Source organism: Pipistrellus hanaki (assembly GCF_964339955.1).
Source record: "Pipistrellus hanaki genome assembly, chromosome: 5".
In the NCBI taxonomy this organism is placed as follows: Eukaryota; Metazoa; Chordata; class Mammalia; order Chiroptera; family Vespertilionidae; genus Pipistrellus; species Pipistrellus hanaki.
Window position 1 is genome coordinate 27,605,384 of NC_140507.1, and position 10,845 is coordinate 27,616,228.

Sequence of the window (10,845 nt, forward strand, 5' to 3'; positions counted from 1 at the left end):
CTGCCTCCTCTGCTTCCTCTGCCTTCCCTCTTTCATCCGCGCTGGGCAAGCCTGGGCTCAGCTCTGCTGATCAAGAAAAGCTGGCACCGGGGGGAGCTGCTGGCTTTCCTCTGACGTCACAGCCTGGAATCCCATTTTAAGCAGCTTTTCCAGGTGGGGCAAACGGAAGAAAGGGAGGGGGAGCCGGCTGAGGAAGCTTCAGGCCCGCGGCCATTCTAGCCAGAACCGAGGCCCGGAGGGCTGCCCCGGGTCCCCAAGGTGACGTGGCTGTGGGACACAGGGCCAGACCTCAGCACCCACATCAAAACGAAGGATCCCCTTGCCGAAACCGGTTTGGCTCAGTGGTAGAGCGTCGGTCTGCAGACTAAAGGGTCCCGGGTTTGATTCCGGTCAGGGGCATGTACCTTGGTTGCGGGCACATCTCTGGTAGGGGGTGTGCAGGAGGCAACTGGTCGATGTTTCTCTCTCATTGACGTTTCTAGCTCTCTATCTCTCTCCCTTCCTCTCTGTAAAAAATCAATAAAATATATTAAAACAAAAACAAACAAACAAAAAAACAAAGGATCCCTCAATGCCCACTGGGACCCAGGCAGTGACTGGGCACTTTCCACATAGCTCTAGTCATACACTCGGGGTGACTTCTCTGACCCACTCTCCTGGCCTAGAGGGACCTACTGGGGGACAGGGCGGGTGGCCCAGGGAATGAGGTGCCAGGGCTCACCAGCCTCCTGCCGGGAGACTTCCCACTCGTTTTCTGTCACCCTCCATCTCTCTTCTCCTCCCCTGCACTACAGTGGCCAGGCCTTGTGCCAAGTTCTAGGAGAATGACTGTTTCCATGGCAACGGACCAATGAGCTTAGCAATCTGAGCGGGTTTCTGTTGACACAGGGAAACCCAGATGTGCACGGAGAGCCTGGCAATGCTGAGTCTGGCAGTGACCTCCTCAGCTACCGGTCACTGTGGGTGCAAGTGTGTACCTGTGTGTGTGTAACTGTCTGTGTGTGTGTGTGTGTGTGTGTGTGTGTGTGTGTAATGCAGCAAATAGGATTTAGGTTAGAGAGGGCCTACCCTGTTTTCCTGGTCTTGTGGTAGCTGCTAGCATGAGACTTTAACATCTTACTCTCTGGAGATCTTTCTAGAACATGGGAGTCTCTCCCCTGAATTCTGCCCTAACACTTCCTCTCCTGATATGGAAAGGGGCCCGTTTGCTCAGAGGCCAGTGGTGAAAGGAATGACCTTGCGATGGCTTCTCACACCGCACCTCCACCGCAGCCTCAGTCCGGCCCTCCTTGGCCAGCTTGGCTCAAGTGCGGCTGGAGGCCGTGCCCGGTGATGCCAGGGAGGGAGAGGAAAGCCTGGTGTGGGGGCACTTCGCCAATCTTGGAGCAGCCAGAGGCTGGGGATAGGCCCCACACTCCCCACCCCAGACCATGCTCTGCTTCCGCCATTTCCCTTCCATGAGGCTGAGCCGTTCTCTGCTCCTCCCTCCCTCTCTCCCTCTCCATTCTTTTCCTTTATCTTCTGATGCTGCTTCTGCTCCTCTGCCATATTTTCCATTCTCCCGAGTCCTGCCTTCCAGGGTCTCATCTCAGCCAGTTGTGTCCCTCGGCCCCTGGGCTCGGATCCATGCCCCGCAGTCTCCCCGTCCTCCAACCCAGCCCAGCAGCTCAGGGCTCCCTCCCCCCTCCCTCCCGGGCCACACGGGCTGCTTCCTTGGCTCCCGACCGTGGGTGCCTGTCTCCTTGTCTGTTCCCAGGTCAGACATGGGCCTTGGGACTGGTTCCTATCTCCACCTCTTTCTCCAACCCACCTGTCTCCACCCTTCAGCGTCTCACAGCCCCCTCCCAACGTTTTCCAGCCTTTGTGGGCACTGTGGCCATCCAGCCCTCCAGTCCTGCAGGGAAGGCTTTTTCGGGGTCTTTATCCCCCGAGTTCACGCCTGGCACTTTTCATGAGGTGCCAGAGAGTCCATTTGGGGAGGATCTCAGGGCAGAAGGCCCTGGAGGGTTGAGGCCCCTATCTCTTCTTAAATCCTGATGCCTCCTGATCCCCTGACTCTATCTTGAACCCAAAACTATTTCCCCAGAACTCTCTCTCCCACTCCCTCCCACAGCCAGGTCCTGAGTCTCACTTCAGGTCCCCCCCGCACCCCGGGACTGGGTGGGGCGAGAACAAGCACAGAGGCTGACAGGAACGGAGTGCCAGGGTTCGGTTTATTGGCTCGTCCAGGGCCAGAGGTCCAGCGAGCATCCACTCTCCTCTGAATGGGGAGCCCCTTGGCTCCTGGATGTTCCCTCCTCCTGGCTCCGACGGAAACTGCGGCGGAGGCTGGGCTCGGACAGGGTCTGCTCACAGGGGGCCTAGTCTGCTGGGCACAGGAAGAGGAGCCTGGGAGGAAGGAGGACGGGCCTCTGGGCGTGGAGAAAAGGAGCTGGCTCCCCAGGGGCCTCCACTCTGGGCCCCGACGCGTAGAGGAGCCCGGCCCCGGGGCAGGAAAGGGAAGAGGCAAAAAAAGAACTGAGGGCAGAGAAGGAGACGAGCCACTCCTCAAAGCCCCATTACCTCACGGGCTGTCATCCTCTGAGGCTCAGAGACTAGGAAGGAGGCTGAGGGTGGGAGGAGGTCACGTAGGTCACTGCTGGAGGGACAGTCCTTTACCTCCAACACACACACACACACACACACACACACACACGCACACGCACACGCACACACACACACGCTCATCCGCACACCCCTGGAGCCCCACCTCTTTCTAGTGGGGACGTGTAGCTCACAGCTCATCCAATGCCCCAGCTCCAGCTCCCGCCTGGCCGTCCTGGTCACTTCAGCACACGCTCAGGCCCTGTCCTCCCTTCAGGGCTATGGCCGGGAGCCCCTGCCCAGGTTCCCCGAAGCTCCCCCTCCCTCTCCCTCCCCAGGTGCCTTCAGGCCCGGCTCTGATCCATCTGGGTATGACTGCCCCGGCCCAGGGAGAGCAGCAGGCGCACGGCAGGACCTCAGAGAAGCTGGTGGCCATGGCTTTAGCAAGGCACTGGGTGGGCGCAGAGAGCGGGGACAACGGCAGTTCAGGTTCTGAGAGCCCCCGCCTCCTTGGGTGGCTCAGTCCTCAGCTCCAGGCCCAGCCTCGACCTTCAAACCCCACCCCCCTCGACAGGACCTCCCTCCTCTTTTCCAAGCCCTTCCAGAAAAGGGGCCTCTGGGCCGGCACCAGAAACAGCCATCTGCGGGGCCCCGGGCCTGAGACACAGGGGCTACGGGCACAGTGTGGAGCCGGGCTCGCGGCCTGAGGGGCCGGGACCTCAAGCCGAGTCACCCCCACCAGAGGTCTTCTTCTTGGGCCGGGCCTTCACCGTCTTGGAAGCCAGGGGCTGCGGGAAGGAGAAAGGGGGGAGTCAGGGGACGCTCAGCCTGCAGACACGACCCCTCCCCCTCTCCCCAACCTCTTGGCTCTCACCTCGGTTTTGGGCACTTTCTTGACGGGTTTGAGCCTCTTAGGGGCCTTGTCTCCCACATCCTCCTCGGAGGTTTCTGTCCGGGAATCGGCCTGGTTCGTGCTAGGCCTTACACTCGGGGCGGGCTCATCTCCTGGTTGTGGGAAGGAAAGGAGGGCAGGGGTCCGGGGGTCTCTCCCGCCCGGCCGCCTCCTCGCCCCCGCGCCTGGCTGCCCAGCCTGTACCTGGGTCCTCGATGGTGTCCAGGAGGCCGCCGGGGCCGGGGCGGAGCTGGCCGTCGGGCCCGTGCAGGGGCAGCGAGTCCTCGTCCCGGATCAGGGTCAGGTCCTGCATGCTGAAGCTTCGGAGCTTCTCCGACAGCACCCCCTGGCCCTAGGGTCGCCACCACGCACCGGGAGCACCGGAGGAGGGGCGGGGTGGAGAGCGTGGTCACCGAGCGGCCCCGGGAGGCCCCTGGGCGCAGTGCCTTCCCCGCCCGGCCCTCATCCAGCCCTCAGGAGGCACCGGCAGGCTGGGGCCATCCTTCTTTGCACGGATGAGGGAACTGTGGCTCGGGGAGTGGAGGTCCCTCAGCTGGCCTGTGGTGGAGCTAGGACTGGAACCCCGGCTGCACTAGCCCCAAACCCTCACAGCCCTGAGGACAGGGTGGAAGCAGGATCGAATCGAGGGGGGGACGAGGTGAACGGGTGGGGTCCCAGGAGCTTGGGTCTGCCCCCGTCTCACCTTGGCAGCAGCTGTGACCGCAGCATTGGCGGCCAGGTTCAGGCCCCTCTTGCCCACCCTCATCATGGTCTCATAGCTCTTGTCTCGGGCCTGGGTGATGTACTCGTCGATCTCCTGAGGGGTCAGAGGGGGGAGCAAGGAGGAGGTGAGGGCTGGCCCCCGTGGCCAGGCCCTGCCAGGCCACCTCAGGCCCTGGGAGGGCCGGGCATGGACGTGGCTGCGGGTGCTGGGCTGCCTCGGCCTGGGGCGGGCGGGCTGGGAGGCAGAGGGAGCAAACCTTCTCCTTGTTGGACAGCGTTGGGTGCACGAACTTGCGGTAGAGCACGCTGGAGCCCTTGGTGTAAGGGGACAGCAGCCATATCACAAAGGCGATCTTGAGCTCAAAGTAGAAGGGGAACCTGTTGTGGGGACAGAGGCGAACCCGGGGCGGGGCGTCAGGAGGCGCGCTGATGGCCTGTGCGACTCTGGCGAGCCTCCCACCACGTGTGGCTCAGGAGACCGGCCACTTCAAATCCCTGGGAGTGACCGACTGGGAGGCTCAGCCACGACCCCAGTGGGAAGGTGAGGAGTGAGCCCAGTAGGAGGCCCCTCGGCAGTGGCTCCCTTCCCTCTTCTCTCTCGGGAGTCCCAGCCCTCTCACCCTGAAAGAAGACCCCCTACTCCTCTGTTCTGGGGTCAACACCAGGGTGCTCCCTAACCTTCTAGGTCTACTGTGCCCTCACCCGCGTCTTCTCTGCCCTTTCCCCCATGAAGACAGGGGCTTCGCCCTAGCCAGCTTGGCTCAGTGGATAGAGCGTTGGCCTGTGAACTGGTCCCGGGTTCGATTCTGGTCAAGGGCACATGCCCAGGTTATGGGCTTGATCCCCAGTGGGGGACACGCAAGGGGCAGCCTATTAATGACTCTAATCACTGATGTTTCTATCTCTCTTTCTTCCTCTCTGAAATCAATAATAATAAATATATAATATAAATATAGACTGGGGCTTCTCCAGCTGTGTTCTGGGCACTATCCCTTGCTGCCAAGACATGCCCCTTGCTTTTACGGACTATTCTCCTTCCCCATGGTTCCCTCTCTCAGATCACAAACTCCTTCAGGCATGTCTCCTACTTCCTCACAGAGCAGCCATCAAAGCTCTCTCCTTTGCCTGCTAGTTAAGAGGCATCTATATTCACTGCCCTCAATTTTCAGCCCACTTTCCTCCCTGTGCTAAAATTATTTTTTCTCAAAGGCCATAGGCCCTGGTACAGCAGGTCTTGAAATAACTCTTCATTCAATGTCATTTTGTTATAATGTTGATAAGCCGCTGCAGGAAATTAATTCTTATTAATATATCAATTAGCCTGTGGTAAAATTGGTTTCATTATATGTCGCTTCGCTTAAAGTTGCAGAACCTGCCCTAGCCTGTTTGGCTCAGTGGATAGAGCATCGGCCTATGGACTGAAGGGTCCTGGGTTCGATTCCAGCTAAGGGCACATGGCCGGGTTGTAGGCTCCATCCCCAGTAGGGGGTGTGCAGGAGGCAGCAGATCAATGATTCTCTCTCATCATTGATGTTTCTATCTCTCTCTCTCTCTCCCTTCCTCTCTGAAATAAATAAAAATATATTTTTAAAAAGGTTGCACCAATCATGTTAAGTGAGGGATAACTGTAACTGATAAATACAACGATCTTTTGTCCTCTCCCTCAACTCCCTTCTCTTGACTTCTCGTGTACTGTGTGTGTGCTGTTAGTCTTCTCTTCCAAACGCATCTGCCCATTTAATGAACATTTCTGAGCTCCTGCTGTGAATATAGAGGTGATGGAGACGTGGCCCCCTGTCCTCATCATGTTGATACATAGTCCAGTAATGCCTGAAAAATGTCTTGGAAGTACAATCACCCAATGTGTGGAGGACTGAAACATTCACCAATGGAGAAGCAGAGGCTAGAGAGCTGTGACCTGCCGGACGTCACAGGAAGCCTGGCAGCAACAGCTTTCCTGAATTCTGTTGTGGTGCTTTGGCTGCCACAAAACAAAAAGAAATGTGAAGGGTATGTTTGTCCTTATTCTGCTGATCAGGACAGGCCTGGATGGGGTCGGGGGCGGGGGGAGGGCGACATCCAGAACCCCACAGAACTGTGGCCCCATGGCCGGCTGGGCAGAGAGAGCCAGACGCCCTGGGCCCCAAGATGCAGGGAGGGGTCGCTGGGCCTCACCAGGAGAGCACGATATCGGTGAGTGTCTCGGCCGTGGTGAAGAAGGCAAAGACGATCCAGTACATCATCCACTTCACCTGAGGGTACAGAGGGCAGCGTTGGCTGGGGCCTGAGGGGCCTCTGCCTGCCAACCACCCTGGGCGTTCTGTGGGGAAGGGAGCACTCAGGACCTCAATTATGCCTGCGGGTCACACCTGGGCCGGGGGAGAAGGAACACACAGGAATCTCCTTTGAACCAGGGCCTCTTTGGTGCCGACAGCATTGGTACGGTCACCCCATTTATAACATGACCCACCGCCCTCCCCCATCTCTGCCATGCGGGGTGGGTGGGAGGGAGTTGAAGGGCCACACACTCACATATTCCTTCACGTTCTTTGTCTTCACGGCTTTGTAGGAAGAGTAGGCTGGGTACAGAGTGCCGAAGACGAGCCTAGGGAGGCAGGCGTGGTTACGGGGCCCCTCGGCCAAGAGCGGCGGCCGCTCCCTCCCAGCTCTGCACCTGCCCCTGGTGGGTGATGGGAACTGGATGGATGAGCTCAAGACTCAGGTCACACACAAGCTTGGAAGTCCTAGCCAGCCACGGCGCTGTCCCCGCCCCGCTCTATTGTCCCGTTTCTCTCCAGCCCCCGAGGTATGGAAAGGCCCAGAAGCCAGAGGGCCCAGTGATCCTTCAGCCAGGATCCTTCGCTTAGGCACACACCTATATGGGAGTGGGTGTCCAGCTACTGCCACCAGGGGTCTTCCTTCTCCAAACACCATGTTCGCTCATACCCATCTGCCCTGTCTCAGAGCCACGCTGGGTATGGCGAGGTCGGCAAGGGTTCCCGGTACTCTAACAGGGCACTCAACCTGGCAGCCGGTAGCACCGCTGAGGCCCCGGGGAGCAGAGGGCATGGGCAGGAGCCCTGGGAGGGGCAAAGAGGTTTATTCCTGGGGCCAGTCTCAGGGGAGGACCCGGCCCCGTGGAGCGGACCTGGTGGTGATCCCAGTGGAGACCACACACGGGCCTCAGGGGAGGGGATCCGAGGGCTGTGCCCGCAGGGAGCTCATCCCGACAGGAGAGCAGCAGCCACTCCGAAGGCCACATGGCCTCCCTCTGGGTGGAGTGGGAAAGAGAGGAAGGAAGGGGATTCCAGTCTGGAGGAAGCCAGGACACAAACACACGGCAGCACCGAGTGGGAAGAAGGCAGCAGGGAAGGGACTCGGGCTGTCAGTCCCGTGGAAGCGGAGGGCCAGGGTCCTGAGGCTCCTGAGGCGCCCTGCCCGCCCAGCCCTTTGACAACGCGGGGGTCCTGCCTGCTCCCACCCGGACCCTTTGAGAGGCAGGGGACGTCCAACCTGGCCTGCAGAGAGGGGGTGGGTGGGATCCTCCAGGACAAAACCGGGGGCTGTGGGAGCAGGTTCCTCCAGAGCCGGGATGCGGGACGGAGGCCACTAACGCCCGTTCCATGGCCTTCACAATCCCAGGCTGAGCACATGCGTCCTCTCTGCGTTACCCCCACATATCGTCCCCCCAAACGTCTCTGCTTCCCCACACCCACATGGGACCCCCGAGGGCCTTCAGAGGATGTGCCCTCACCCCACCCCTGAGTCAGTGGGAGCGGAGGGGGGACCCAGCCCTTCGGGGAGGCCAAGGTAGCTGCCAGGGCCCTAAAGTAAGGCATAACGAGGCCCGGCCTTGCTCCTCACGCTTCCATTAGCTGCCCCCAGGGAGATGAGGGCCCAGATCCGAGCAGCTCCTCAGACATCTCTGTTAGGTGGGGGAAGGGACATGCCCGCCTCCCCCATAAATCAATCCATGCTGCTCAGCCTTAGGATGAGGGAGGGCGAGGGAGCAGGGAAATTCAAGATAAAAGGGGTAGAAGCCAGGCCTGCCAGGCTCCTCAGTATCTCCCTCCCCCCAGTCCTGGGTCCCACCCTCCATGTCTCTGGGACCACAAATAAGGACGAATGACTGTGCTGTGTGAAGCCCCGAGCGGTCCATCCCGGCTTCGATACCCCGCAGCCCCCACCCAGCCCCAGCCCCAGCCCAGCCCAGCCCCAGCCCAGCCCCAGCCCCAGCCTCAGCCCCAGCCCCGCCCGGCCCGGCCCGGCCCGGCCCCCTCCGCCCGCCGCGCGGCACTCACACCACCAGGCGAGAGATGATCCAGGACACCATGGCGGGCGCGGGGCGCGGACCCCGCCAGGGCCGAGGATGCAGCTGCCGAGGTCGAACTGTGACAGCAGGAGCCGCAGGAGCCGCAGCTGCAGCAGCAGCAGGAGCAGCAGCAGCCGCGGCGGCCGCGGAGCACCAGCCTCTGCGTTAAAGGGGAGGTCCCTGCCGCAGCGGCGGGCCGTGGGCGGTGGCGGTTCTTAAAGGGGAGGCCGCGCGCCCCCCGCACCTGCTGTCCCGGGCATGCGCCCTTGACCTCAGAGCCCGGCTCTCCCCTCCGCCGGCCTGGGTTCCAAGCCCGGGTGGAAGTCCTGGGAGGCCTGCGCGGCTCCATCCTGACATCCCAGCCCGCCCCCTGCCCTGCCCACACGGTGCCGAAAGGCTTAACCATCCCGCAGGATGTTTAAGAGGAAGAACAGCCATGGCTTCTGGGCGCTGATTGTGGGCCAGGCCCCGTGCCAAGAGCTTCCCATGCATTACTGCGGTGAACCCTCACGACCACCCCCTAAGGCAGAGGTTATGATTATCCTCACTTCGAAGATAAAGAAATGGGAAGCTTGTGGAGGTCCAATAATTTGCCAAGTGTCACAAAACCACTAAGTCATGTGTTTAAGATACGAACCCAGGCAGTGTACTTTATTTTTTTTTTTTATTATTTTTTTAAATATATATTTTATTGATTTTGTACAGAGAGGAAGGGAGAGAGATAGAGAGCTAGAAACATCGATGAGAGAGAATCATCGACCAGCTGCCTCCTGCACACCCCCTTCTGGGGATATGCCCGCAACCAAGGTACATGCCCTTGACCGGAATCGAACCCGGGTCCCTTCAGTCCCCAAGCTGACGCTCTATCCATTGAGCCAAACCGGTCTCGGCCAGGCAGTGTACTTTAAATAGGCTACTTTTCCCAATGATGACTCGCAAATCCTCCCCCTCCTCCTCCTCCATCAGAGGCCCAAGCCCCATAAAGGCATCTACCCAAGAATTCTTGGTCAAGGTATAGCTGCACCTGACCACCCCACCAATCACCCCAGTTTGAAGAAAAACCCCCAATCTGACCTGCGTTTTCAGCATTGTCATTGCCTAAGCTTTGCAGGGGAGCCCTGTGCTCTCAATGTGAATGCTCTGGGGGAGGGGAGTCAGACCTTCTTGGAAGGCCTGGGGTCTAGGTAGGAGGCGGATCAGAGAGCTCCACCCAGCTTCACTTCCATCAGCAAGCACTGGCAGCTGTGTATGCCCTAATTCTGAAGCCATTTATATCCAGAATGTAGGCTAGCCCTAGCCCGCCTCCTGATTTTCACCAAAGCAACAAAGCGCCGACCTCCACAACTCCCCTTCTCCCCAAAGCTTTCCTTTCCTGTCCCCTCCACGTTCATCTGCCCTTGATGTGGAGGTGTAATCCTGGCGGTCACAGCATCACCCCGTGCCTGTGCAGGCTCAAAGGATGTGCTCGGAGCCCTGAACCTGTTATGGTCCTTTTCAAACTCGTTATCTTTTGAACCACACGGCGATCTATTTCCACCCTGATAATTGTATTTCCAGGCTTAAACACTTTGGAAGTCATTTCCAACAGGCTTGAGAAGTAGCCTCTAATGACCCCTCTTGCTATTCTTTACAACTTCCTCTTGAAAAGGCCTTTTCTAATTAGAGTCCAGTCTGTCCTAACTCCTCAAGCCACTTTCATTGCTGTTTGATAACAACAAATCCCTTTTGGGGTCTTCTCCCGCCAACTCTGAGATGGATCTAGAGCCATTTCCTAAGTGGGCAGCCGGCTATCTGCTTTGAAGACCGCCCCCCAGCCCCTCCCAGGCGAACTTCCCCAGGAAGGTAGGGCCCCACCTTCTCCACTCCATTCACTGTGAGTATAAATTACCCCTCCCCCTGTCCCTCTGATGCGGCTCCCTTCCCTTCACCCTCAAGCCCTCAAACCACAATGATCTGGCACTTCCCTCTCCCAATTTGGAACAAATTGAGAAGCAAAGGATAATTAGATGCAGCAATGGAATGAAGATCTGAAAACAAATCCTCCACTTCCAACCCCCCTCCACCTGGCCTTGCTTTTTATTTCTTTTTATATTTTCATTGATTTCAGAGAAAGGGAGAGGGAGATAGTAACATCAATGATAAAATAATCACTGATCAGCTGCCACCTGCATGCCCCCTACTGGGGATTGAGCCTGAAAACACAGCATGTGCCCTGACTGGGAACTGAACCGTGACCTCCTGGTTCATAGGCTGATGCTCAACCACTGAGCTACAATAGCCAGGCTGGTCTTGTTCGTAGAATGGCTGGCACAAGAAGAATTTAGTCCACTCAAAA

General features: G+C 58.7%; 1 protein-coding gene across 2 annotated transcripts; it reads right to left on the reverse strand.

Annotated features, from left to right (window-relative positions):
- Positions 1-2,197: 2,197 nt before the first annotated feature.
- On the reverse strand, positions 2,198-8,668 carry REEP2 (receptor accessory protein 2). 2 transcript variants are annotated; one of them, XM_084883281.1, is made up of 8 exons: positions 8,500-8,668; positions 6,731-6,803; positions 6,374-6,450; positions 4,456-4,576; positions 4,179-4,292; positions 3,680-3,827; positions 3,458-3,588; positions 2,198-3,371 (listed from the first exon to the last, which is right to left on the reverse strand). In XM_084883281.1, exons 1-8 carry the CDS (start codon positions 8,529-8,531, stop codon positions 3,303-3,305), a joined length of 765 nt encoding a protein of 254 aa, XP_084739407.1. In that variant the 5' UTR covers positions 8,532-8,668; the 3' UTR covers positions 2,198-3,302. The 2 variants fall into 2 exon arrangements, with proteins under 2 accessions (XP_084739407.1, XP_084739406.1); XM_084883280.1 differs by having other exon boundaries at positions 3,160-3,371; positions 3,680-3,821; positions 8,500-8,666.
- Positions 8,669-10,845: the final 2,177 nt, after the last annotated feature.

What these genes read in the sequence shown, in the direction of transcription:
- REEP2 (XM_084883281.1), bottom strand. Translation starts at nt 8,531, where the DNA reads ATGGTGTCCTGGATCATCTCTCGCCTGGTGGT. An exon ending in ATCATCTCTCGCCTGGTGGT is followed by an intron (nt 6,804 to 8,499) that starts GTGAGTGCCGCG and finishes CTGCCTCCCTAG; the next exon opens with GCTCGTCTTCGGCACTCTGT. An exon ending in CGCTGTCCAACAAGGAGAAG is followed by an intron (nt 4,293 to 4,455) that starts GTTTGCTCCCTC and finishes CTGACCCCTCAG; the next exon opens with GAGATCGACGAGTACATCAC.